The 25,993-nt window shown below is 40.2% G+C and overlaps 1 protein-coding gene across 1 annotated transcript in view; it reads left to right on the forward strand.

Moving 5' to 3' along the window:
- The window catches only part of fstl4 (follistatin-like 4), a 123,924-nt gene that overhangs the window by 37,840 nt on the left and 60,091 nt on the right, over positions 1-25,993 (forward strand). Inside the window, exon 4 of the mRNA XM_077505302.1 lies at positions 263-296. Coding sequence (XP_077361428.1) covers positions 263-296 — 34 coding nt within the window. The remainder of the gene's footprint in view (positions 1-262; positions 297-25,993) is intronic.

Raw genomic sequence — 25,993 nt, forward strand, 5'->3', positions numbered from 1 at the left:
AAGCAGTCAGACAAAATAGAGAACGATTATTTTTGGGCAGTTTTTAGAACTCCACTGTTTGAGACGTGGGAAAACGGGGTGCCCACGGTCCAGTTACGAGCGAGCAAAGTGAGTCTTGATGTGGTCGTAGTCTTACAAACTGTCCACCTCTTGGCTCCCTGTCATGTTTTTGTTTTTGAGGGGGGGGGGGGGGGGGGGCACAAATTGTTATCTGTTTGTCTCTGTAATAACAACCCTGGTGTGTGTGTGTGTGTGTTTGCAGGAGAGGGTCGAGGCGGCCGCGAGCATCGATCAATGTGAGTACACGCGCTGTGTTTAAATCAAATAGCAGTTTTGTACCCGGCGACACCTCGGCGGCGCTCTGTATTATTTTGCTTCATCTCACTCGTGGCGCCACGTTCACGTTGCCTTTTCATATTGCCGGCTGTGAATACAAAACGACCTTCATAAAACGCAGCAGATGCTTTATGAGCTGGAAAAACTCACATTTCTCACCTGAAAGTCTTCCAAGGTGAAATCCAAAACGGCTCGCCGGATCGACTAGGTTGCGGTCCGGGAGATAATTTGCAGTTTTGGATTTGGGCCAAATCGTGTTTGGGTTCTGGTTCGGTCAAAAGTGACGACCTCAAATCATTCCAGCAAATTTCACACTAAATTTCTCAACTCATTTATCAGCAGTCATTAAAAAGTACTTTTATGTGGTTTATGTATCATTTCACACTAAATGTCTCGACTCAATTGGTCATTAAAGCTCATGTAATAGTTTATGTACAATTTACTGCAAAATTTCACAAGTACATTGTTCAAAACCACCTTTACAATTGCTGGGTTAAAAAAAGTTTTAATCCATAATTGCATTGTATTTCACCCAGTGGTTTTATCATTCTCATTTTCTCAACCGCTTATTCCTCACAAGGGCCACGGGGGTGCTGGAGCCTATCTCAGCTGGCTCTGGGCAGTAGGCCGGGTACACCCTGGACTGGTTTCCAGCCAATCGCAGGGCACACAGAGAGGAACAACCATCCACACTCACACGCACACCTAGGGACAATTCGGAGCGCCCAATTAACCGGCCATGCATGTCTTTGGAATGTGGGAGGAGACCGGAGTACCCGGAGAAGACCCACGCGGGCACGGGGAGATCATGCAAACTCCACCCAGGAAGGCCGGAGCCTGGACTCGAACCCGAGTCCTCAGTACTGGGAGATGGATGTGCTAACCACTCACCGACCGGCTCCCAGCGGTTTTGAAGATGTATAAAGTATTTTAAGACGATTTTCGAATTTCCTCCAAAACTGGAATAAAATACTTTTTATATGATTGAAATAAATTTGTTGATATTGATACTTACTACTTATTCAAAAATGTATTTACATATTTTGTGAATGACGGAATCTGATTCTCACAGGAATTTAGTAGGATTCCATACAAATAAAATCTAAAATTGTTTTTTGGGTGATTTTTTCACCAAATTTCCAAAATTTTGTACAAAAATCTTTAATTTTTTGGTAAAAATAACCTCCATGACTACCAGTTTTGCATTTTGATGCAAATTTTCCATAAATATTATGGCTACCACATTTGTTATGGTTGCGATTTTGACCCATTTAGCAATGATTGTGATTCTCACAGCCATTGAGTAGAATTTCATACAAACACTGCAATTCCACAGTTAAGTAGGCCATTTTTGGGTAACATAATTACCTAATATTTTAAGCTCAAGTTCCCATGAGCATTCACATCTCCTCTGTTGTATTTCTTTTTTTGCGACATTTGCTTCACATCTTGTTCTTTTTTTCCTCCCGTCAAAGTCACTTGTTGACTTTTACTAGTATTTGTCGAGTTCCACCAATTGTTCACTCGCTCCCTCTCTCGCGCTGCTCCTGACCCGCTGCTTGTTTTACCGGAGCGAGCTGCAGTCGTGGGCGTGCTTATGAAAGTCATCATTTTAGCCTTTGTCAGATGACTTTTATTTAATTGTTTATTTCCTGGCTGTTAATTGCTTTTGTATATCATCGCAAAAAAAACAACCAAAAAACACACACACCTGCCTGGTACAATTTTCCCCGACCAGCCGAGTCGCGCGAATCCCGACAGGAAACAGGTGTCTCTCTGACACGTCGACAGGCAGCAAGGTGTGAATTTATAACAAGCACACACACGCGTGCGATGACAATAAACGAATGCCCTGGAGGTGACGATCGGAGACGACATTTTTGTGTCACCTGGCTTGTGTTACTTTCATTTTCCTGCGATTCACTTTTGGCATTTTCATCAACATCTCCGACGATTGAATACAAGTCATCCGTGTTCAAGTTTTAGTTTGTAAGAGGACAACTATGTCAAAGCCAAAAAAAAGCTAAGCAGAGCTGCAGTTTTGTTGGATGCACAGATTAGTTTCTGATAACAAGCACAAACACACCGAACATTCGGTGGATTTCCTCTGGCAGATTGTTCTCTACTTTCGCGAACAACAGTTTGGCAGAGTGACCAAATTCTTTAAAAAAAAAAAAAAAAAAAAAAAAAAAATAGGCTTCAAGCTGTTTGCTGCCACTCACCGTCCAAGTTTACTGTCTAACTAAACTTACAATATTGAGAATTACAACCTGTTTACTTACAATGTCACCTTAGAATTGTCCAGCTTGCACACTCAATGGAAAACGCCATAGATGAGCTAACGATTAGTATTAATGGTTGCGGTCTCATCCTTTTTCATTTTTATGACTCATGAGCTGATTTCCCCCAATATTTATTGTGAATACACTTTGTCAGTATTAGAATATGAAAGCCTGACCTGCCGAGTCAGCAATGTTAGCTTTTGTCGAGGCAGATTTTATTTGAGACGTAGTGGCGTTCATTAGCTTGCGCCGGTGTTGCTAATGTTAATAGCGCACTAATAACGTGTGTGGCTTCCTCATAATAAAGCCAGCGAGCTGATGGTTTTTTTTTTTGTTTTTTTTTTTTGTTTTTTTAGCCTGTCCTGTCATACGAGGCCAGGACAGACGTTTCGGATTTCCCCCCCTTGGGACTAATTACCTCGCCACCTGTTTGTATGCCAAGCCACATCCTCCTGTCACACTCGCTGCTACGCTTTGTGCATGTGAAGTTTGCTGCTTTCGCATCCCTTTGTATTCCCATTCTTCCTCCGACTTGTTTGCGTCACGTGACGAGCGTGGCATTAATCACGCTGGCCCACTTTGGCAGGAAGTGGCGCTTTTCCGCCATGCGGATATTGTGACATTTCAACACAAGTCGTTCTTTTGAAATGTCACCCACTGTGCGGATTGCGTGGGGGATTAAAAAAAAAAGAAAAAAAAGTTGCATATTAATCATTCATATCGCAAACGCTGATTCATCCGAGCACAGCAGCAGAGTTTGTTACTGTCGCCGATTAATCGTCACAAGAATTTGTTTGGATAAAGTTGACAGATGGAATGGAGGAATAGTATATTCCTGACTTGTGTATTCTTGCTTATTTTTTTTATATATTTTTTTCAAGAACTAACACGTTTTTCAAGAACTAACACTGTGCTACTTTAACTCATGTCGCTAGCCGCTAGCTCATTTTGTCATTTTTCTTGTTCATGTTTCTTGTTCAAGGCACAACAAGGTGGAGCGGTCTTTGAACAAAGCCTCATTTCACTTTTACGACTTTGATAAGGTCTCGGGATGTCAGGGTGATCTTTATGGTCGCTCAGCTTAATGAAATCACTCCTCCTCTTCCTCCCCTTCCTCCTCCTCTTCCTCGCCGCCAAGATTTACGACGGAGCCTCGCTAAACTTGCCCGAGCTCCAGCGGTGAAAATTAATTCTTCTAACACAGCAGGGAAGGCAGCTTTGTAGTAGTCACTGGACAATGTAAGCGGGTGTGAACTTTAGAAATAATGTTATTACTATTATTTGTTTAACTATCTCATCCCCTTTACATGCCATTTTACATGTATTTAAAAGGCCCAACATTGTTAATCATGCATAGAAAATTGTTGACTTTGAATGGAGGAAGTTACTGTGCATATGTGAACATTAGAAATTGGGTCTACTTTTTTCCAGCAAATTTGTACTCCTGCTTATATTTTTATTGAGCATTTAGAGCCACAATGTTACCCATGCTGACCTTGAATAGCACAAGTTACTGTAAATGCATGAACATTAGAAATCATGCATTTCACTTTTCCAGATCAACTTTTTAAAGCTTTTGTTTCTTATTTTATGATACCCATATGTTAAGCATATTGTTGAATTTGAAGGGCAGCATTTCCGAGAGCACTCATTTGAAAAAGTAAGCATACGTGAACATTAGAAATCACTCGTTTTTTTTAACTAAAATGTTAAGAAATTTACTCCCTGTTTTTTATTTTTATAATTTCTGTTTAAAGGGCCTTGACAACTAAACATTTAAATGGCATAACTACTGTAGTTTCTTGTGTATACTTGAACATTAGAAATAACACTATTTTTTTTAAAGCAGTTAACATGTCCTGATGATCTTTTCATAGCTCCAGTTTCTTATTTCACGTTACCAAAACAGCACATTCTTGATTTTTACAGTGCATCGATCAAGAATTGAAATTACACTATTTAAAAAATGAACATTTATTTGTACATTTGAGCATTTATATTTATATGTATATGTATATGTATATGTATATGTATAAGGCCCACAGTGTTGTCCAAATATATAAATAGCAGTAGTAATTTACTATGCATATGTAAACATTAGAAATTCTGCTTTTTAAATTTTTTATTTTTTTTAGTAATTTAATACTGCTCATCGTTGTATAGCACCTGTTTCTTATTTTACGCGTTTTTAAAGGCTGCTATTGTTACCCAAACGCAGCACATTTAGGACGACGATGACGGCGCCGCCTTCGCTCGCGCCTGCGTTGCCAGCTGTCACGCCCGAGAGGAGCGATCTCTATTAGGCGGCTGGCCCGCATCCAGCCTCGCCACCTGTCTGGCGTGCGCCGCTACAAACCTGACAGCTCATTAATTGGTGAATTAATTGTTTTGTCGCGACAACACTTAAGAGGTGTTCTCGCATAACTCCCAAGAAGGATGTTGTCAGTGTATTCAAAGCCGCATTGATGATTTTGAGTTGGATTTTTTTTCCTGTTTTTTGGCCATTGGAAAAAATTGTGATTTTTAAATGTCGGCTGAAATTTGCTTGCTTTGATTAGCATTTTGTGTGCGCTGCTATGTTATTGAGAATAAAGCCAAGATTTTACGGGAATAAAGTCAAATTAATAGAACATGGTCGTAAAAGTTGCTATTTTTTGATAATTTGAAAAAGTCTGGACTGTACGAGGTAAACTGTTTTAATTTTGTCAATATGGACATTTCATGAGAAAAATGTAAAACTAAAAACATTCAAATTTGTAATTTAGTTTGGAAAAAGTGGCCATTTTCTTACAATGATTACGTAATTTCCACAAGTAAATGGTGTCATTTCACGAGGAAAAAAGTTATTTTATGCTGATCATAGTGTGATTTTTACTGGAAAAAGTACATCTTGGGGATTAAAAAACATTTACATTTTATGAGAGGTTTTAACATTGATAAAATCTGAATATTCAAGAGGATGTTGTTTATTTATTAGCTGTTTTACAAGCGTAAAATAAAATAAATTGAGAACACAGGTATACTTTTGAGAGAATAAAGTTTTTTTCCAAGCATAATGGCATGATTATTACAGAAAAAAAATCTCAACATGGCAATAAAAAAATTAAAAAAAAATCATGAAAATAAAGTTGTGATTTTTCTGGGGGCGGGGTGTGGGGGTGGGGGGATTAGATTTAATGATGCTGATGTAATGGTTTTAGAAAAAGCGCAATTTTGTTCTTTTAAGGCTATTTTATGAGCACATAAATTGTTTTCCGACAATCATTTTTCCATGAAAAAAACATCAGGATTGTACAAGAAGAAAACATACAGGAATGTAGTTTTGAAGAGAGTAGGTTGTTTTATTTTATTTTACAAGAAAAAATGTAAATTCATGAGAATAAATGTTAGGATGAAAGGGTAATTTTTATAAAAATAGATTGAAATAAGATGAAAAAAAAATTGATAGCTTAAACAGAATTTAGTTATTTTACCAGATTTGTGAATTTAATCCAACTTCATCCAGCAGCCTTAAGTGCCAACATTCTACTGATCTATTCCGACAGTATGAAGGAGGTTTGAATTCCGAACCGATATCAACTTTTGTGGCGTTCGTAGTCACGTTCGTACGAGTCACTTTTATTACTTCCAGCTTGCGTCGTTAAAGCAGAACGCGAAGCGTGATGGCTTTACTGCACCCGTAAAAAGCTGCCATGTCAGAGTTAAAGACATGAAGGCCATCTGCTTTTTTTGCCCGACACAGACACACGCACACCCAAACGCGCACACACATCATCAACACAAACAAACAAACAGCAGCAGCAGCAGCAGCAGGCGGGCTGATTACCTTGTTATGGAAGTGGCGGTTGTTTCCTGGCGATAACTAGATCAATTAACCTGTTAGCGACGGTCCAATAATTGCAGGTGCACGCCGCTAGTTGGTTGTGGAGCATCCTGATAAACTGTGTGAGTGCATGCGAGGCCATCGTTTCCAAATGTTGCAATTTTTCATCGTTTGCCATCACTTCAGAACTTTGATACAAACATAATTTTACGAGAAAAAAAGTGGTAGCCTCGTGAAAATATGGGCGTTTTAATGAGTGAAAGTATTTTCCGCTCAAACAAGTCTTAAAGTTCTTTAATATTCTTTATTTTATAATGAAAAAGGTTCTAATAAAATGGCAACTTTATCCTCATAAAGCTACCGTAGCTCAATATTATTACGAGTTTGTTCTCAGAGAAAATATCACACTTCATTCTTGTAAAATGGTGTCTTTTGAATAGATTCTTTGGAATTGATATGAAGCATAAGATATTCAGTCGTTATTCCCCCAAATTAAAAAAGTACAGTAACTTAATTTATTTAAAATTGTGTAATTTTACTCGTAAAGCTAAATTTCATTTCCCCCCCTAAAATCTTAATTGTCTTATAACTACTGTTTTTGCCTCATATAACTATATTCTCTTAATTCTATGTTATTTTTGGAAAATGTTAATTTTTTTTCTTGTAAAATTCCAACTTTATTATTTATTCTCAAAATGTAAGACATATTTATTGTAACCATACAAATATTAGCTTTTTTTTCCAATTCAATTTCACTTTGAAAGTGCTACATAAATAAAGATGGCTTGACTTGACTAAATGTATGACTTTATCCTCTCACAATATTCCACTAAATTTGCATTACATTACGCTCATAAAATTACATTATTCTAAAAATTGTAAGCGATGAATTCGAATTTATCCTCCCAGCATTATTTTCCATTATGAAGTGAAGAACTTAAGTCTAAGTTCAATTAATGGACCTTAATGCAAGAGAATAAAACTAAAAAGCAGCATTTTGATTTGACGAGCGCACACGATTGACCGCATGCTGCCAGCCAATTTTGAAATTCAATAACTTGCGCACCCACTCAAACTTTCATGTTATTTTTCTTCCCTTTCAATCCGACAATCAAAGCGCATCAAAGACGTGATATATCCTTCAAGTATCCGAGAATAACTTGACGGTGTCGCCACATATACAAGAATCTATTTATAAAAGCGTGTGATCTGAGGAGCTGTTTTCAAATGCATGAAGATTAATTGAAAAAGAAAAAAAAAAAACACTGCAGGTGCCGCTTCCTTCGGAATGAGATGGTTGAATAATGTATTATTGAACGGGTTGGTAAATAACATCCAGATGGAGGCGGGCGGATTGCAATAAGAAGCGGGTCAACAAAAGTGGTCACACTTGGCAGTCGACTTGTTTTTATGATTTCTAATGTGATGTAAAACAAGCAGCATTTTGCTGATTTTTATTTGAGTGTTGTCATGGTTAGATTTGTTATTAATCATTGAATTGAGGTCAACTGAATATAGTTTCAACTCATTCTTCAGTAGCTGGTTATTTAATGAATTGTATTCGAATGGTAAAAAGGTACCACTCTACAGTATCTAGTTGATTGTAATCACAACATCGTGTAATCTCAAAGCAACACATTCCAGAGTCGCTATTCCGTACTGGACGCGCGACACTTAGCGACGGGATGTTTGCTTTTTCGTTACAATTCTGCCCGAGCGGCGGCCATCGCCGCGAAGGCCTGCCATTTTGACGCCTCCATTAAGGGGGCGACGAGATACGATCTCCCCGGAACGGCATTTGGTATTCAAACATAAATGGAGCAATTTGCGCAAATAGCAACGGCGTAATGGCGGCGCCGCAGGTGCGACCGCCGAGGATCCTCGCGAGTCGGGGGTGGGTGTCATTGGTTAAGGACGTCAGCATTGGGGGAAGACAGAGGGTAATGAAATTGCTACTTGCCATACTAAGCAGTGGCAGTTAGGATGCGGCAGGAATCAGATGGTGGCTAGGGCTAGGGTGCTTATTTTGACATGGCGGAATGAGCTGTCTCCCCGTTGAAAGAAGCGATAATTCAGCTGTCATTCCCAGGAGGGTGTGGGGGGGTGGCGGATGAGGCGGTGAACCAATTTGTGCCAAGGCGGAACGAGTGCCAAGAAGTGAGACCCTTCAGCGACCACTTTTGCCTACCAAAACGCAAACAAATGTCTGCTACTGTAAAAAAAACAAAAACAAAATTGATCAGTATTTTTCCCGAGCATATCGTTCAGTTGCGTACTCTTTAAGGTACTTGAGTAATGGCAACTTGGGATGTCATGCATTCGTACCCCTAAAATGACTTCTACGAGGCCTGAAACACTATAAGGTTCCATTAGGATGTGATAATGGCGCAAGGCAGCTGATTGAATGGCACTCCACCAACGTTTATAGCCAGCTAGCTCCCCGTCTGATTGTCCGATCATTGTCTATGTGGCAATCGTTCACGCTGCCTTCTTGCGGTGGGAAAAAAAAACAAAAAAAAACAAACGCTGAGACATACAGAGGCGTGTACCAAACTAACACCACCGACCGATGGTATGGAATGTGGGAAAAGTGCAAAGTCAAGGCTTTAGCTGTTAGCTTTTATGATCTTCCGGATGTTTTTGTTTTTGCCCTGCCTGTCTTGTCCTTAATGTACGATTGACTCTTTTGATTTGTTTTCAACGTGCGACATCGTAAAAGTTAACGGCCACCGCTGCCACTTGTAGACGAGCCGTAAACACTGGCGCTTACGTCGACACCTCATATTTCACGGAGGCCACGAATCATTTTTGTGTTGACTTGGGTTCAGCATTAGCTCGCAGAACACAACAATATTGTGCTATTCCTAATAATGCGAGGTCTGCTGTTAGCGCCTTAACGAAAATACTAACATTATGCTAAACACTAGGGCTGTTAAGAAAAATCGATTCAGCGATATATCGCGATACTACATCGCGCGATTCTCGAATCGATTCAATAAAAAAAAATCTTTTTTTTTTTTTTTTTTTTTTTTTTTTAAAGAGCTCAGAATTGTTCATTCAACGTCTTATCATCATTGCCTTTTTTTTTTTGTGTGTGTGTGTGTGAATCGATTTTTAATGGAAAAATATTCAACAAAACGTCTGACTTCGGGTTAGGATTCACACCTTGAGCATGGAAGAATGTTATATGAACGGAACATTAAGCCTTAATATTTTATTTTAATGCTGTTCAAACATGAAACAGATTACAACCTCTATAAGACTGAAATTTCAGATAAATAAATAATACATTTTCATATAAATCTTACACTCTACAAGCTTACTGATTAGTATTTTCTAAATTTGAATGAAAAAAATCGCAACAATCGACTTATAAATTGGTATCGGGATTAATCGGTATCGAATCGAATCGTGACCTGTGAATCGTGATACGAATCGAATCGTCAGGTACTAGGCAATTCACACCCCTACTAAACACTAATAAAACACTAACAATGCTAAACAAAAAAAAGACAATATGCTAACCTTATGATGCTAACCTTAACATGAGACCAACTCCTAAACCATAATGCTAATGTGCTTATCCTAATTCCTTAACCATAATGATAAGTTAACACTATGCTAACTCCCAATGTAATGTTGTTTACCACTTTAACAAATGCATTATGCTTAGCCTAACCCGTAAACCTTTTTAGCGTTTTCAGACAAAAATGCTAACCCTAACAGAAGACCTACTAGCTCTTTAACCAAAATGCTAATGCTATGCTAACAATAACCCCAATGTATGACCTGTTCTGCTGTTACCATATCCCCAACATAATACCCGTTGTTAGCTCTTTAACCTAAAATGCTAAAATTACGCCAACCTCAAACCGAGCGCTCAATTTTCCATCTTAATGGTTCATCCTCATTCCTTCTCTCTTCTCTCTCCTGTTTACGTTTCGAGCCATTAAATCATGTCAGTGAAAATGCACAGTTTTATTTGCCTGAATGCCATAAAACGATGTCTTCCCGCAACCAAGAAGCTTTAATTACCATGCGCCCCCTCATCCTTTTGTGGGCCTATTAGGCAAAAAAAAAAAACGCTTGGAGAAATGTAATTACATTCATGTATCATTAATAGTCCATCTCACTGTTATTTCGAGAGAGTGCAGGGTGGGTGGGTGAGATGATGGTACGTTATCTTTGGATATAGTTGTAAATAGTTAATCTGGGCCCACAGGAGGTCCGCTGACATTTGCATTCAACGCACTTTGTCTCCCATTAATTCCCTTTCAGGTCAAAGAAAAGCTTGTTTTTAATCTTACAAAAAGACTTTTTTTTTTTTTTCTTTCGACAGGAAAGTACCTTTATTTATTGAGCCTTGCCCTAACTCATACCCTGACGTAAAACCTGTTATTTCTTTGACTAAAATGCTAATATTATGTTAATCGTCTCCACAAGTTGTCCCTTGTTAGCTATTTATCTTAGGCTGCATACGAGGATGGTCGGAAGTCGGAAATATCCGATTTCAAACCAGGAAGTGCGTCTGGGAACGCCCCCTTGAACTCGGAAATTCCACTCGCGAAGTCGGAAAAAAACAAGGATCCCGACTTCACCGGCGGACTACAATGTGACATCACTCTGAATGCCAAAACACAATTTACTCGAATATAAAACTAGATAGCTTTCTTCATTCATAAATATTCACCATAACTTCATGTAACGCAACCTACGTGACAGTATTGCCGCTATATCCCTGCATGAAATTATACGAAACTACTTAACTGTATGGAATGCTTATGAAATAAGATTAAAACAATAAATGAAGCAAAATTGCAAAAAGGTAAGTTTCCTGGAGGTCAAATTGAGTTTTGAGGACCAAAATAAAAAACAATTTATCACTATCCGCTATTTTGGTTGTTTACTTTCACCTCAAAGGCTTTGAGGTCGGAACTGGGAAGTTTCAAATCGGATATTTCTGACTTCCGACCATCCTTGAATGCAGCATTAATACCCTAACGCTAATATATGGCCTGTTGTTAGCTCTTTAACCAAAATGCTAACACTAAGGTAGGACCTATTATCGCAACCAAAAGGGTAAAGTTATTCTAATCTTAAGGTAAGGCCTATTCTTCAATGAAAATAATAATAGTTTAACCCTAACCTCTAACACTAACTCTAATTTAAGACCTGTTAAGTCCATCCATCCATCCATCCATTTTCTTGACCGCTTATTCCTCACAAGGGTCGCGGGACCTGTTAAGTCTCAAACCAAAATGCTAACCCCAAAGCTAACCAAGACCTTGTACCGCTTTTAACTGAAATACTAGCGTTACTTTAACCCTGACATTAAGACCTGTAGTTAATGTAACCCTATTGTAAAACCTATAGTTATCGCTAACCAAAAAAATGCTAACACTAATGTAAGTCTTAACAAAAATTATCACTATGACTAATGTTATACTGATTTTAACCCTACAAAAGTTTTATATTTTCAATTATGTTTGCCATTTTGCCTTGATAACTGAATTCAATTCAGTCAGTCACTTTCTTGTGTGTGACGCGTTTGCTAAAACGCAACACTTCAGTCAGCTTATGACAGATAGTTTGTGATGCGGTACTACGGAAGACATACTCACACGCGCACGCACACTTGCGCTAATTCTACAAGCTGTCATGCCGCTCCAACAATTCACCCTGTCAGCGTTTGACCGGGATGAAAGAATAGGTGGATTTTCATGCTAATTTGAGAGCTAATTGCTTCACCGCCGGAATGTTAACTGCGAGAACATCAAACACCCGTTTGCATACGATTGAATGCTTATGTTTTGTTAGCCTCGAGCTGTAACGCAAAAATCAATGTAAGACTTGTTGTTAGCTTCTTCTGTTGCTAACCTTGACGTAAGACTGCTCGTTAGCTCCTTGACAAAAATGCCAACACTGTGCTAACCTTTACCCAAATCCCTGACGTCAATGTATGACCTGATGAATTCTAAAGTTATGCTAACCCTAGCTGGCTTGTTTACCAAACTGCTAATGCCATGCTAACCATAACATTCACCCGAGACCATTTATTAGCTCCCTAATTAAAACGTCAGCGCGTACCCTTCTACATCTCTGTCCATGGACGAGGAGCCAAGATGTTATCGATCTCAGACCGGACGATGTACTCGCATCTAACCCGCGGGTCAACTCCCAGAGGCACCTTTTCAGACTTGTGTCAAGTTTATAGCCGCTATGCCAGGCGGGAGATTCACAGCCAAAGAGCTCTCCTGCTTCCCCAAGCAGCCGCCCGGAGGCTACTCGAGGCTGGCCGCGCTGTGGAGGATTACCTTTGAGAGAATTGGCTGCCTACTTTCTCTTCTTCAGAGCCTTAAAGAGGGAGATGAAAGTGCAACTTTTTACCTTTTTTATTTTTTATTTTTTTTATTTTTATAAGTTCTGTATTAAGAATTCTGTTACAGCCTATAACCATAAATTCCGCAGGGACAAACAAGACTACCATAAATCCCCCCCAAAGTTGCCCAAATGAAAATAACGCAAGCATAAATCTCTCAAATTACATGTTAAGAAAAAACGAAAGTACAAAAATCCTGTAAAAGTTGCATAAATTACTGTAATCAATCAAAAGCCACCGAGTAAAAGACCATAACCCCCCCGCAAAAGTTGTCCACATTAAAACAAGACTACCATTGTGCCCGTTAACAAAAAATACTACACTGTAATCCTCGAAAAGATGTGTAGATTAATAAAAATGAATCACAGTAAATCTCACACCAACTGTACACGTTAAAATATGACTGCTACAAATCCCTCCCAAATTATGCTAGTCTTATTTACTAGCGAAAACCCCCCAAGGGTTTACCTACATTAAACCATGACATCAGATGGATAAATCCTCCCAAAATTCCCCATATTAAAATAAGTCTACCATAAATCATTTAATAAAAAACCTGTAATGTAAAATAAGACTACGGTAAATCTCCCAAATATTGTGCAGTCCAAAATAAGACTACCGCAAATCCCATCAAAATTGTGCACATTAAAATCAGGTAAGTATAAATCCGCCCCCCAAATTGCCCGTTTTAAAATTAGACTACCCTAAATCCTCACAAAATTGCCAGATATCACTACTGTAAATCTCCCCCCCAAAAAACATGCACCGGTTTAAATAAAACTGTCAGAAACCTCCTTAAAAAATGCTGTAAAACTCATTGGTTTAAAAAAAAGAAAAAAAAAAAGAAAAAAAAAAAGATTTTTCCAGTAGGTTTAGGACATAAAACAACAACAACAACAACAACAACAAAACCCACAAAATTTGTGCAAGATCTAGTTCAGCATATAGACAAAACCCAGTGACCTAAATTCATCCACGCCGTTGTCGTCTGCCAGCCTATCTTTACCTCTGTATTTGTATAGGCTCCACGTGTCCCATCCGCAACCTTGTGAACGTTTCCCGCGGTACAAAGTGGATTTTGACAGATGAGAAGCAGCTTTTTGCAGATGGATTTCAGTGGCCAGACACATTTCCAGCTGGACTGGAGCGATGCCACACTCGTGTCTTCAGGGGGTCTGACGAGCGCTGCCAGGACCACGCCGAGGCATGCTGGGTAGGCAGGCAGGCGCGAGGCGTCCAAGCACGCCGACATTGTTCCCAGTGGGCCGCCGGCCAGTTAGCCGCAGTTTAATGGAGTGATGCTGCCCCGGAATGGAAATGGCGACCTTCGTTAGCCTCTCTTTCCCGTTTAGCAATTACATCGATCTGACGCAGAGGTCCAGTGCAGAACTATTTAAAAGCTGTAAATCATGCATGTTCAGTAAGTGTATTATTGTTTTGTTTTTTTCCCCTGTATCACTTTGCATTGATTAGATTCCCATTCAATATTCCAGAAGCATTGGGTAGAACTGGAACAATTAGCTATGGAGTAAGTACTCATTGTTTTTCTGCATATGCGAGGTTTGTAGAAGTCTTAATAACCTAATTTAGTTACAATTAATGACCCGGGCTTTTGCTTTCATAAATACTGAAAACTGTTTCGATTGACTCGTGCGGTAATTGTCTCTGATCTTTGCTAACATAGGTTAGGTTCATTGACAACAATATTTTGTTGTTGTTTGTTTTTGATGAACAGGTCCAGTTAATTCATTTATTAAATTGTCTTTGATGTTTATGAATGACAAAATAATCTTTGATTGTAATCAAACACGTCCATTATGTTGTAGACTCAGTTGTCTGTTTATAAAAACAAAGGAAACGTAGGTTCTTTGAAGACTAATTTGTCTTTGATGTTTAAGAAAACACGTAGGTCCACTAAAACAAACAAACAAACAAACAAACAAACAAACAAAGCCTTTGATTATTACCAAACACAGACACTATCATCAATGTTTCTTAAAACATCATTTTTGATTAGTGGTCATTGTCTTTGATTTTTTGGAAAACGTGTACATTGGAGTCATTGATGACTAAAATATCTTTGTTGGTTGGGAAACATATTGTACGTAAGATTCCTTGACTACATTGTCTGACGTTTACAAAAATATTTCGGCTAGATTCTAAAACCCCAAATTGTCTTTGATGTTTAGGAAAACACATTAATTTAACAGGTTTTTGGAAAATATTCCGCTAGCTTCACTGTTGAGTGAGGATGTCAGGACGTCGTTTGCGTCGGCGAGCGATCACACCCGAGCCAATTGTTGGTCTTGTTGTTGTCCCCCATAGCTCTCACTCTCTCACACACTCTCGCTCTCCAGTGGGATGACAGTGTAAGGGAAATCGGTCCAATTAATTATTAAATCAATAATTGTTAATTATTAAATTAATAATCAATTGGCTCATTAATTGAAGGAGACTCAAACTTAATGTTTAAATTAAGTTGAGCTTGCCTGCGGATCACCACATCTCTTTTTGATAATTTTATCAGGATAACAGATGAGAACCTCGTTGAATCAGTCATTAAAATGAAGGTTGTGCCCTTACTACAATTTTGTGAGTTCTTTGTTCAGCTTAGAGGTCACTATAAATTGATGAAACACACACACAGTAAACCAGGTTTTGAGTTTTGTGTACGTTTATTCTCTAACCTAGGTGGGATAATCTACTTAGAATTTAAAGAAGCAAAACTGACTACTATGATAGGAAATGAAACGAGAACTAAAATAATAAAAATAATCAAAGGAGAAGGAAAGAAGAAAAGAGAAACGGTCTTAGCCAAGGTGATGGATTTCTTAAATCAAACCAACATGGGACCCACAATCAACCTAGTTTGCACCAATTTGTACTAGGGCGAAGGCCTGCAAAGTTGCACTTACAGATGGGGTTGGTCTGAGAAGCAGGACCCTGGATGGAGACTCGCCAAGCCCGTTTGAAGAAGGGATGAAGAAGGTTCAGTTCAGAAGAGGAGCAGAATTCGTCCGGCTGGCCAGCTGAGCTTCACGGGGTCAACCTGCTGGCTGGGAGAGGCCCTTTTTGGTTGAGGCCTCAGGGTGCCTGGAAAGGCACCGTCCGTTTGAGCCTTGTGCAGGGACCAAAAAGCAGCGTGTTTCGCCGCGCCTGTCGCAACACGCGATGGCTTCTGTGTGTTGCCGTGTGCTGGAGGTTAAGCTAGCTGGGCTAGCTCTTTGTCTGGCAGCAGGAACAGAAGGGCCAGGGGCCCAAAGAGAGGAGCCAAAGAGCAGCGGAAAGAGCGGGAGCCAAAGAGAGCGGGAGCAGCAAGCAGGGAGCGTGCTTTTAAATTGGGAGGGCGGCGGCCTCCACACCAGGGGTCCGGTGAGACCAAAGTGGAAAGTTACCAGCTTAGAGAGGGTTTTGGTAGACTAATCAGATTTAATCAGGATCCCATGTTTGTTGAGATTCTAAGGTCAGAATTCAACCAATGCAACACGTACAATTGAATACCTCAAATGAAATGTTACCTAGCTTACACTGTTAAAACGTGTATACACATGAAAGTTTAGTGGAGAATCTGCCACTGCAATGGAACATTTTCATGACATTTCATGGAGTCAACATTTCACAAATGGCAAACATAACATTTCAGAATTCTTGTTCTGTTGCAAAATAAGAAAGTCAAGTTTCTAAGAAGGCTTTTACTGTTCTGATTTGTGTGTGTGTGTGTGTGCGCGTGTCAGTCAGAACATGTGTGGCTGTTTGTGGGGGATGTTCTTGTCCTCCCCACCACCCACGGTGGCATGTCCAGGCCACAGGAGTGGAATTCCTTTGGAACTGAGGTTGCAAAAAGTTACAACCGGCCGATAATCGTTACAACAGTTAGCTTGATAAGTGGTATTTATAGACGGGCTACGCCTCACATAGCAAGACCGTGGTGGGGGCAGTGGATGATTCCTCAACGATGTTTTGGTTAATTACGTACAATCCCAAACCTCCTGACTATGAACAATCGGAAATCTTGGAAAATAAAATGTTTGATATTTTCCAGGTCAAGGGTAGCAGGACAGAGGGGAAAAAAACCAAAAACAACACACCTTGATTTGTGAGAGCAACTGATTGCTCGGCTGCACGAGGAGTCGCAATCACCGGGCTTGATTCAAGGTGACGGATCATCAGTGAGGATGGTCCATCCTCTAATGGCCTTTGAACAGCCATCAAAAACCGGCATGCTTTCTTCATTTAAACACACAATGACGCATGGATCCGTCTTGATTGCAAACAATCAATGCAGACGATGGAACGTGTCACATTTTTCTACCATTAGCCTTTCTTTCATGGCTGCCATAAACAAGTCAATGATAGTCATGGCCAAGACTGAAACTGTTACTCATTTCCATGGTCATATATGCTGTGTTTACCATGACGAGTTCAAACTCAAAAGCAGTCAAGCGCCATTTAGACAAAAACACCACGTGTACAAAGTAATCTTGTTTTCAAGGCATTGTTCTATGATATATTACAAAACCCTGCAAAACTAAACTACGTAAAACTGTTTGAAAAATAAAGGTTTCATTGAAGAAACCACATTGTCATCCAAGCCAATAATGAGCCCATACATATTTTTAAGAAAACGTATGTAAGGTTCACCAGAAAGCGTGCTGTTCATTTAAACACACACATATGACAGATGAATGACTCTCGAAAACTGTCAATAAAGACAACAGAACGTGTCCTAATGTTTCCACGATTAGCCTTCATTTCAGGACTATCCTGGAATAACGAGACGAGTTTGTTCATAAAAATGGCCAAGACCGAAGCCATTAGTCATTTCCACGGTCCCGTCTGCCGTGATAAACATCTGTGTAGGAGTGATCATTGATTTCAGAGCGGCTCGTTGGCCTTTTGTGGGCCAGTTTAATTATCAATTTTTGCATCTTTTCCAATAACTGCAACTCGATATTGTTCGGCTTCTCCCGAGAGTGAAACCAAGATTGACTGCTGATCTTCGACATCCACAACAAATACGTAGGTTGGGCTCGTTGAAGACTAGATTGGATTCAGTGTTCAGTACCATTTCTTTCTTTGATTGACATTAACGTGTTTTTTTTTGTCCAAAAAGACGATTTCGTTGCCAAGAACCAAATGGCTGGCATTTCTGATCAATAAAGACTAAATTGTCTTAAAAATAATTAGTTAGTATTATTATTAAATGTTAAATTTGATGTTTATATTACAAAATGTGTCTATGTTAATGTACAACTAAGTTGCCTTGATATTTATGTTTACCTTTATTGATGAAATGTAGACGGTCCTTATTGTTTTTGTAAAACAGGTACACAAGATGAATCGGCCAAGTTGTGTTTGATGTTCACCAAAATGCACAGTTCAAGTTTAAGTCCAAATGATCTTTTATGTTTGCAAATAATATTCACTGTTGACAATAGTCTTTGATGTTTCCGTTAGGTTTGTTGGACGCATTGTCTGGTCATGCCTGCAGCAATTGCGTATGTGTGGGTGTAAAAATTGATTCAACAACGGGTCTTTGGCCTTTTGTGGGTGTCCACCAGCTTAATTATCATTTTCGCATATTTGCAATAATGCTACTCAATATGTTCGCCTTCTCAAGAGATTTACACACTTTTCCATCTTTGATCGATTTTGTACATCGTGTGTCCGCGATCTGCTTGCTCTGCATTAACCACCACCCGGTTAGGTGGCCAGATAAAGGCCCCTAGTAGGGACGACTCCATTAGAATGCAGACCAAATCACCCAGCGGCGTCTTTTACGGCGCGTAAACGCCGCTACTTTACGATGTAATTAACTTCTAAAGGGGCCGTGTGCAATCTCCAAGCCCTTTGGGAAGGTCCCCGTTATTGGAGGGATGAAAGGCGCTGGTGGCTGGTAGCTGGTGGGGCGGTGCCCTCGGGCAAGCGTCGGACAAGGACACTTTTCAGTATTCCCCATTCGGTCCTTTTGTTCTTATGCAATAAAGAAATACCATTTGTTCTAACGTCTTTGGCAAACTTCTGATGTTTATAAAAAAAACAGATGCATTAGTTTAATTGACGGTTTATGATTGTCGGTGGTGTTACGAAAACATGTTGGCTTATTTAATAAGGGTAAATTGCCTTTGAAGTTTACAAAAGCAGGCATTATTTGAAGACTAAATCATGTTTGTTGTTTTGTGAAAACACGTTTACGTTCACTGATGACTAGGGCTCTGTATCTATACTAATTTGACAAGAATGCTAGATTGTTATTGACATTTCAAATGCTCGATATAAATCGCTCCTGCGTCCAAAATCGTAATCACCAAGAAGTAACCCAAAAATATGCCAGTTTTCCCTCATATTCCATACATCTTTCTTGTTCACTGGTTGAAGGGCAGACGCCAAATGACGACAAACTGCCTCCACCTTTGCGTGCCACTCGGTCCGCGTCGCCATCATTCAATGCCAAAGATGTGGGGCCAGATTGCCACTTTTTAAGGTGTATAAAAAGAAGATTGAGCGCGTCTTGCTCGGCGAAAAGAGAAATGAGCCCCCCGTTGAGCTCCGCCGAGGGAAGGTGGGAAAAAAAAAAAGTGTGGAGGGCGAATACATGGGCTTTTATCACTTATTATACGGCTGAGCGCATCCTATATTGTTCGGGGACTCTTCGCACCCATCCATCTCCTGCACTGGAGGCAGCTGTATGGATCAGGGAAGCGGTATCAGCATGTAATGACATCAGGATAGGCTGCACCACTTACACTTTTTAAGGGTACAGTGCCGCAGTTCTCTATGTGCACTTTTTTTTTGACGCAACAGCACTTGGGCTTGAGTGTGAAAGTGCTCTGCGGGAAACCAAACATCACTCTCAATTCGACGTTTGACAAACTGCTGGCACAAAGGTGGCCATTACATTGACAGGATGGCAGAATGGGGTTGGGACAAAACTTAACCACATTCTGGTGGGCGTCTGCCCCCACCATATGGTGTAAAAAAAAAAAAATGCTATATAAAGGCATACTTGATGTGGGAGAATTTATAGGGGGCGTTCTTGGCAACCAAGACAAAAATAAGCAATTACACAACTTGAAATTTTAATCTCTATTTCGGATTTGTTGCTAAGGAAAATTTGTTGGGCTCGTTGATTTTTGCCCAATATTACAGTGGCAATCCGGTTCCACTGCCTCTCATAGCAGACAAAGGACATGTAAGAAATATAATCATACCAGGGAATTACTTTTTATATACTGTATGATTGAGTCTCTACTTTGTCTTTGTTGCTAGGCCAAATTCGTGGGGCACTGTCACATTTGCCCCAAAGGCTACGATAACTTGTGGGAGAAGGCTCTGCCGCCCCACACAGAAGTTGAAAAGAACAAGGAGAATCCAGAGGAAAATGACTATTGCTACATTAGTGTCAAATGGAATCTCTGGTCTGAATTTGTTGCGAGGCAGAATCAGTGTGGCACAATCCCATTTGCCCTAAAATTCCATGGCAACAGAGGCAAGAGCAGAATATAAACTTGCTACACCAACGACAACGCAAAACGGGCGACATCCTTACCTGCCTTAACTGGCAGCAATGCCATGTGTTAGTGGCTACAGCTACTGCTTGGATGCATCAATCACAATCCAGCTCTTGACATTTTTGTTTTAATAAGAACCAGAACGGCGTAATGATTACGCTGAGTCAAGCGTGCGCTGTTACTAATGATGTGGAGATAAGCTGTAAGGCGCAGAGTCACTTCATAACTCTCTGGGGGCCGTGTGGGCCCAACCGGAGCCTGCCGGGTAAACAAATGATGCTGTTGCCAGGCGGGTTGGAGGTTACGTGCATGCGTGTGTGTATTCGCGTGTGTGTTTGTAAATGATTGATCGCTCCAATTATACGTTCACGTGAAGCGGCGTAGGCGTGCTAAAATACGCATACGAAGCTGTCCATCTGTAATAATCACAATTGTACTCAAGTTGTATGTTTTTAATCATACATGATTTAATGAACTTGGCGCACGTTTCATCCATAATTGACTTCCATGATCACTACATGGCCATTAAATATGACTGTGTGCTGTTGCTAGGGAGACTAACAAAAGTGGGCAGGATATTGTTATATTCATATTAAATATATTAGATGGCTCTATGTGTTAAATGTAGCCATAAACCATATTTACAAGTGACATTTTGGAAATGAGTGAGCGTCTACAAGAAGGACCTTGAAATGTCTGAACACCTTAAAAAAAAAAAAAAATCTGAAATGATTGCATTTTTTTCCTCTGATGAATTCCAACTCTTAAATCGGTTAATTTCTTAATCAAAAGGAACGTCGGGCTCAGCATTCCCGCTCTCAGTCGTGTCCATTAATCAATTTGAGCCCATTAGCGATAACGCAATGGAGCCATTGAGCACCCGTTGCCATTGTGGTGCCGCTACTACCGATCCCTAATTAACGTCCCTATCTCCTGCTTGGCGTGTTCACGCAGAGTTAAGGGCGAGCCAAGGCCACCGGAACTCCATAAAAATGCTAATCTCAGTCACGCAAAAAATCCCCCCGCAAAGCTGGACGTGATTAAATATCTGTGAGTTACTCATTATTTGTATTGCTGTGTGAAGAAAAAGAGTGGGCAAAAGTCTCTGTTTTGGACCAAGATGTGTCCTGTTAAAAGGTTCGGTGGAAAGTCAGGCCTGTCAGGGTGAGTTATACGGACTTTGCTCAAGGCAACACAGTTATGAGGAAAAAGGGGAAGTTTACCATATCCTGTATGTACTAGTTGTAGGATCGAAACCGGGCCCTTTGATGACAGGCTGCGCTTTGATCACTGATGATGGTTGGTGGAATCACACCGGGGACTATTTGTTGACACTTTTATCTCTGTTCTTTAATTGGCAGAATCAAACCTGGGACCTGTTAGGTGACAGTCCCTGTTCTTTTGCCAGTACTAGTCCTCGAAATCAAAGCTAGAACCTTTTGGACGCAGTCCGCATTCTCCATTTGAATCGGACCGCAGGTAACTGGCATTCTTTGGTGATGGTCTGGTCTCAGGTAACAGTGGCGTCAAACCTGGGACCCTATAGTCACAGTTGATAGTCGAAAGCAAACCGAGGACCATTTTATCACAGACTATTCTAATCCTTATCTCCTTGGTTGTTGTTGGAATGGGACCTGGGATCTCTTGGTAAGCATTCTTACCTCAATGGTAGTGGGTGGAATCAAACCTGGGGCCCTTTGTTCACCGTCTGCATTCTGGCTTACATCGTACTTGGGAAGCCAGGATTCTTTTGTGAGAGTCCAACCTTTGCTTCAAGGATCCTAGGGTTGAAGCCTACTTTGGGTCCTTAGATCTTCGGCAACAGTATATTCTTATTCTGAAGCTAATTAGTTAAACCAAACCTGAGGCCCTTTTGTCACAAGCTACAGTTTTATCCGTACGCCAGTGTAATGAAACCTGTCAAAGCTTAAATCGAACCAAAGACTCATTGAATATGGTCTGCATTTGCGTCAGTCAGCAGGATTTTTGTTCTTAACTGGAATCGAACCTCAGGAAATGTGAATCGTCTGTTGAGAGTCTACCTTTCAGTCAAAGGATCCTGGGTTAAAATTCAACTAATGGTCCTTTGGTTTCATCCCTATGCCAGTCAGTGGCTCTTACCCCTAAACCATCTTGACAAGAATCCATCCTCTGACCCTTTTCCCCAGATTGCGTTCTCAACTTTGTATAGTACCTTGAGTCAAAGACAGCGTTATCTCCCAGTCAGTCAAACGTGGTTCCCTTTGGTTGTAGTTTGCATTCCGATGCGCATCCCTATAGGTGAAATTGTCCCCTTTACCTTGAACTCATCCTGACAGGAATAAAACTGTGGTGAGCTTTAGTCAAAAGTAGCATTGTTTTGCTGATAATCGTCGGTGAACTCAATCTTTGAGCTATGCAGTCACAGTCCCAATTCTTACCCTTCCTTGGACTGTGGACTGTTGCTGCTTTCGCGCTCACCCCGCCTCCCCACATACTTGGCATCCTTAACTCAAAAGTACAGCCACACTTTTTAAAATTTGTCTGCATGTATTTGGCATTCAGACCCCCCCCACCTTCAATAGAGTTCCCTCTTTGGATTGGGGGCTGCCACACGAGTAGGTAACCATGGCAATCATCCTGCAGTGATGGCGTCATCATTGGCAGCCCTCTCTTTTTACTTCAGGGGTAACGGAGCTAATGTTGGTCGCTGGCTAACGGCCTTGTGCAAACTTTATGACGGCGGCGGATGTTGTCATGTCGGCACGTCATCTAAATAAAAACGATGGTGCACTTTGGCTAACCCCAGATCTTCCTGAATGATTTATGACTCTGTCAGGGTACTATGGTCGACGCTGTTAGTGGACCCCAGTGAGACCTCGCGGGGACTCATTGTATCATCGCCACCCAGGCAGCACGGCACATGTCACTAAGTGTTTTTAGTAGCTGTACAGTCTCATTTTCTTTTCAGTAAACAGTAGCAGCTGGCAACGTCCAAAATTTGCTTACAAAAACTGTCAACTCTTTGGGAAAGTTCCCGGTTTGCGTCACGTGTTTCCTAGCTTGGTCCTTGAGCTGCAATGCTAGATGGCTGGCTACTTGTTAGCGTTACTTATGCCAATAATTGCATTTTCCATTTCTTACGCTATTATAATGACTATCACTAGCCAACCATGTTACAAAATAACTCAGTTTGTGTCATGCAAACAAATCCTTTGGAAGCAATTTGTCTGATATCCTGCTGATACCGCCTGTGGCTTTAAATAGTTAACAAGTATTGAGCTTTGCCAAAAACAAAAAAGAAAACAGTTGGCATCATTTTTTCCCATTTGTATTGTTGAGACCAAGCGGGCAGAAGTTTTTGCGCGTCGGTGTACACAATTTTCATTTTATTTTATTTTTTATTTTTTTACCCCCGCCAAAGAAAGTAAGTCAATGGAATGTAAAATGCCGAGCTGTCCTGTTTAAGTCGAGACAAACCGCGGGAGCAAGAGGACATTCACACGTAGCATCCATTAAGAGCATTAATATTACATAAACAGCCGCCGTGTGTGTGTGTGTCTATCCATGTGTGTATTAAGGACAAACTCATTTTCTCCATAACGCTCCTTCATGAGATATTTACATTGGGCATCTATTATAGATTATGATGTGATTGAAGCTGAGTGTTTCTGTCATGGCCCCTGGCTGAACCCACCTGAACTTTTTTTTTTAACTTGTTTATTACCAGTTGGTGTGCTTATTTCTATTGTGCAAGATGGCAGTTTTGTTTTTGTTTTTTTTAAGCTGTGGATTATGACTAGTTGTTCTTATTTCCATTGTGCAAGATGGTAGTTTTTTTTTTTTAGCTGTGGATTATGACTAGTTGTTCTTATTTCTATTGTGCAAGATGTCAGTTTTTTTTGGTTTTTTTAGCTGTGGATTATGACTAGTTGTTCTTATTTCTATTGTGCAAGATGCCAGTTTGTTTGTTTTTTGTTTTTTAGCTGTGGATTATTGCTCGTTGTGCTTATTTCCATTGTGCAAGATGGCAGTTTTTTGGTTTTTTTTTAGCTGTGGATTATTACTAGTTCTTATTTCCTTTGTGCAACATGGCAGTTTGTTTGTTTGTTGTTTTTTTTAGCTGTGTATTTTTGCTAGTTGTGCTTATTTCCATTGTGCAAGTTGGCGTTTATCACGTCTAACTGGTGAGAGGAACCATGGCAGTAATTATGACACACACATTGCACACACAAGTGATTGATTGGTTTTTCCTTTTCTTTTGGTAGTGGATCATTTCAAGTCATACTGTTTATTCCTATTGTATCGTAACTATTGTACCATTGACTGTTTATTATGTTTATTTCTTTTGTGCAAGGTGTAGGTTATTATGAATAAGTGGTGAGAGGAGCAGTGATGTTAAATCTGCCATGTACAACACTTGACAGATCATGTCTTGGACTTTTTTTTGTTGTTGTTGTTGTTGCTCTGGATTATTTATTGTCATTGTGTTTATTTCTACTTTGCAAGGAGGTGTTTATCAACTTTAACTGGTGAGAGGAAACAATTTGTACGTGGGTGACTAAATATGCTGTGGAATTTTTTTTATTTATTTATTATTTACTATGGATTATTTCAAGTCAAGAGTTTATTTCCATTGTTCACTGTGGCAGTTCTCACATGGTCTGCGGCGTTTCCACTATAAACAAATTGTTGAATTGCGTCCATCAAAGGCGGATGCGAGTCCAAAATGTGCATGAGGCCCGAGGCTTGTTGCTGGCCCGGTTTAATCAACAGCGCCTCTTCCGACATTCCCCAAATCCTCGCCACATTTTTTGGAACGTATCCCAAGCCCAGTCCGCTGTGGCGTCATGTCGCCAAATACACACGAATACACGCACGTACGCACGCACACGCGCAGATGATGACTGCTCAGAGGTGGTCCCTCAGAAGCTCCCACCATCATTCCTTCAGTCTCGGAGACACTCACCCCGCAGTGATGACCTCAACTTTTTTTTCCCCCACCCTTTATCCTTCTGTTCTGTCCTTGAGTTTCAATTTGCAACCTTCGTTTTTTTTTGTTTTTTTTTTAAATACACACTGCATAAAGCCAATTGAATTGATAGTCATGATATGACAGCTTTGGTGTTATACATGTAAAAAAAATATTAAAATTATGAACTTAATAGAATGTATATATCCATCCATCTATCCATTTTCTTAACCGCTTGCTCCTCACAAGGGTCGCGGGGGTGCTGGAGCCTATCCCAGCTGGCTTTGGGCAGTAGGCGTGGCACACCATGAACTGGTTGCCAGCCAATCGCAGGGCACACAGAGACGGACAACCATCCACACTCACAAGCACACCTCGGGACAATTCGGAGCGCCCAATTAACCTGCCATGCATATCTTTAGAATGTGGGAGGAGACCGGAGTATCGGAAGAAGACCCACGCAGGCAGGGGGGAGAACATGCAAATTCCACCCAGGAAGGCCGGAGCCTGGACTTGATCTTGCGTCCTCAATACTTGGGGGACGTGCTAACCACTCAGTCACTGTGCCGCCCAGAATGTATATATAACATATAAAAATGTTTATACAAAATGACCATTAAATAATACCAAAAATAAATAAATAAAATAATAATAATAATAATAATAATAATAATAATAATAAAATAGTAGAAATAATTCAATGTGAAATAA

This window comes from Festucalex cinctus, chromosome 18 (genome assembly GCF_051991245.1).
Source record: "Festucalex cinctus isolate MCC-2025b chromosome 18, RoL_Fcin_1.0, whole genome shotgun sequence".
Lineage (NCBI taxonomy): Eukaryota > Metazoa > Chordata > Actinopteri > Syngnathiformes > Syngnathidae > Festucalex > Festucalex cinctus.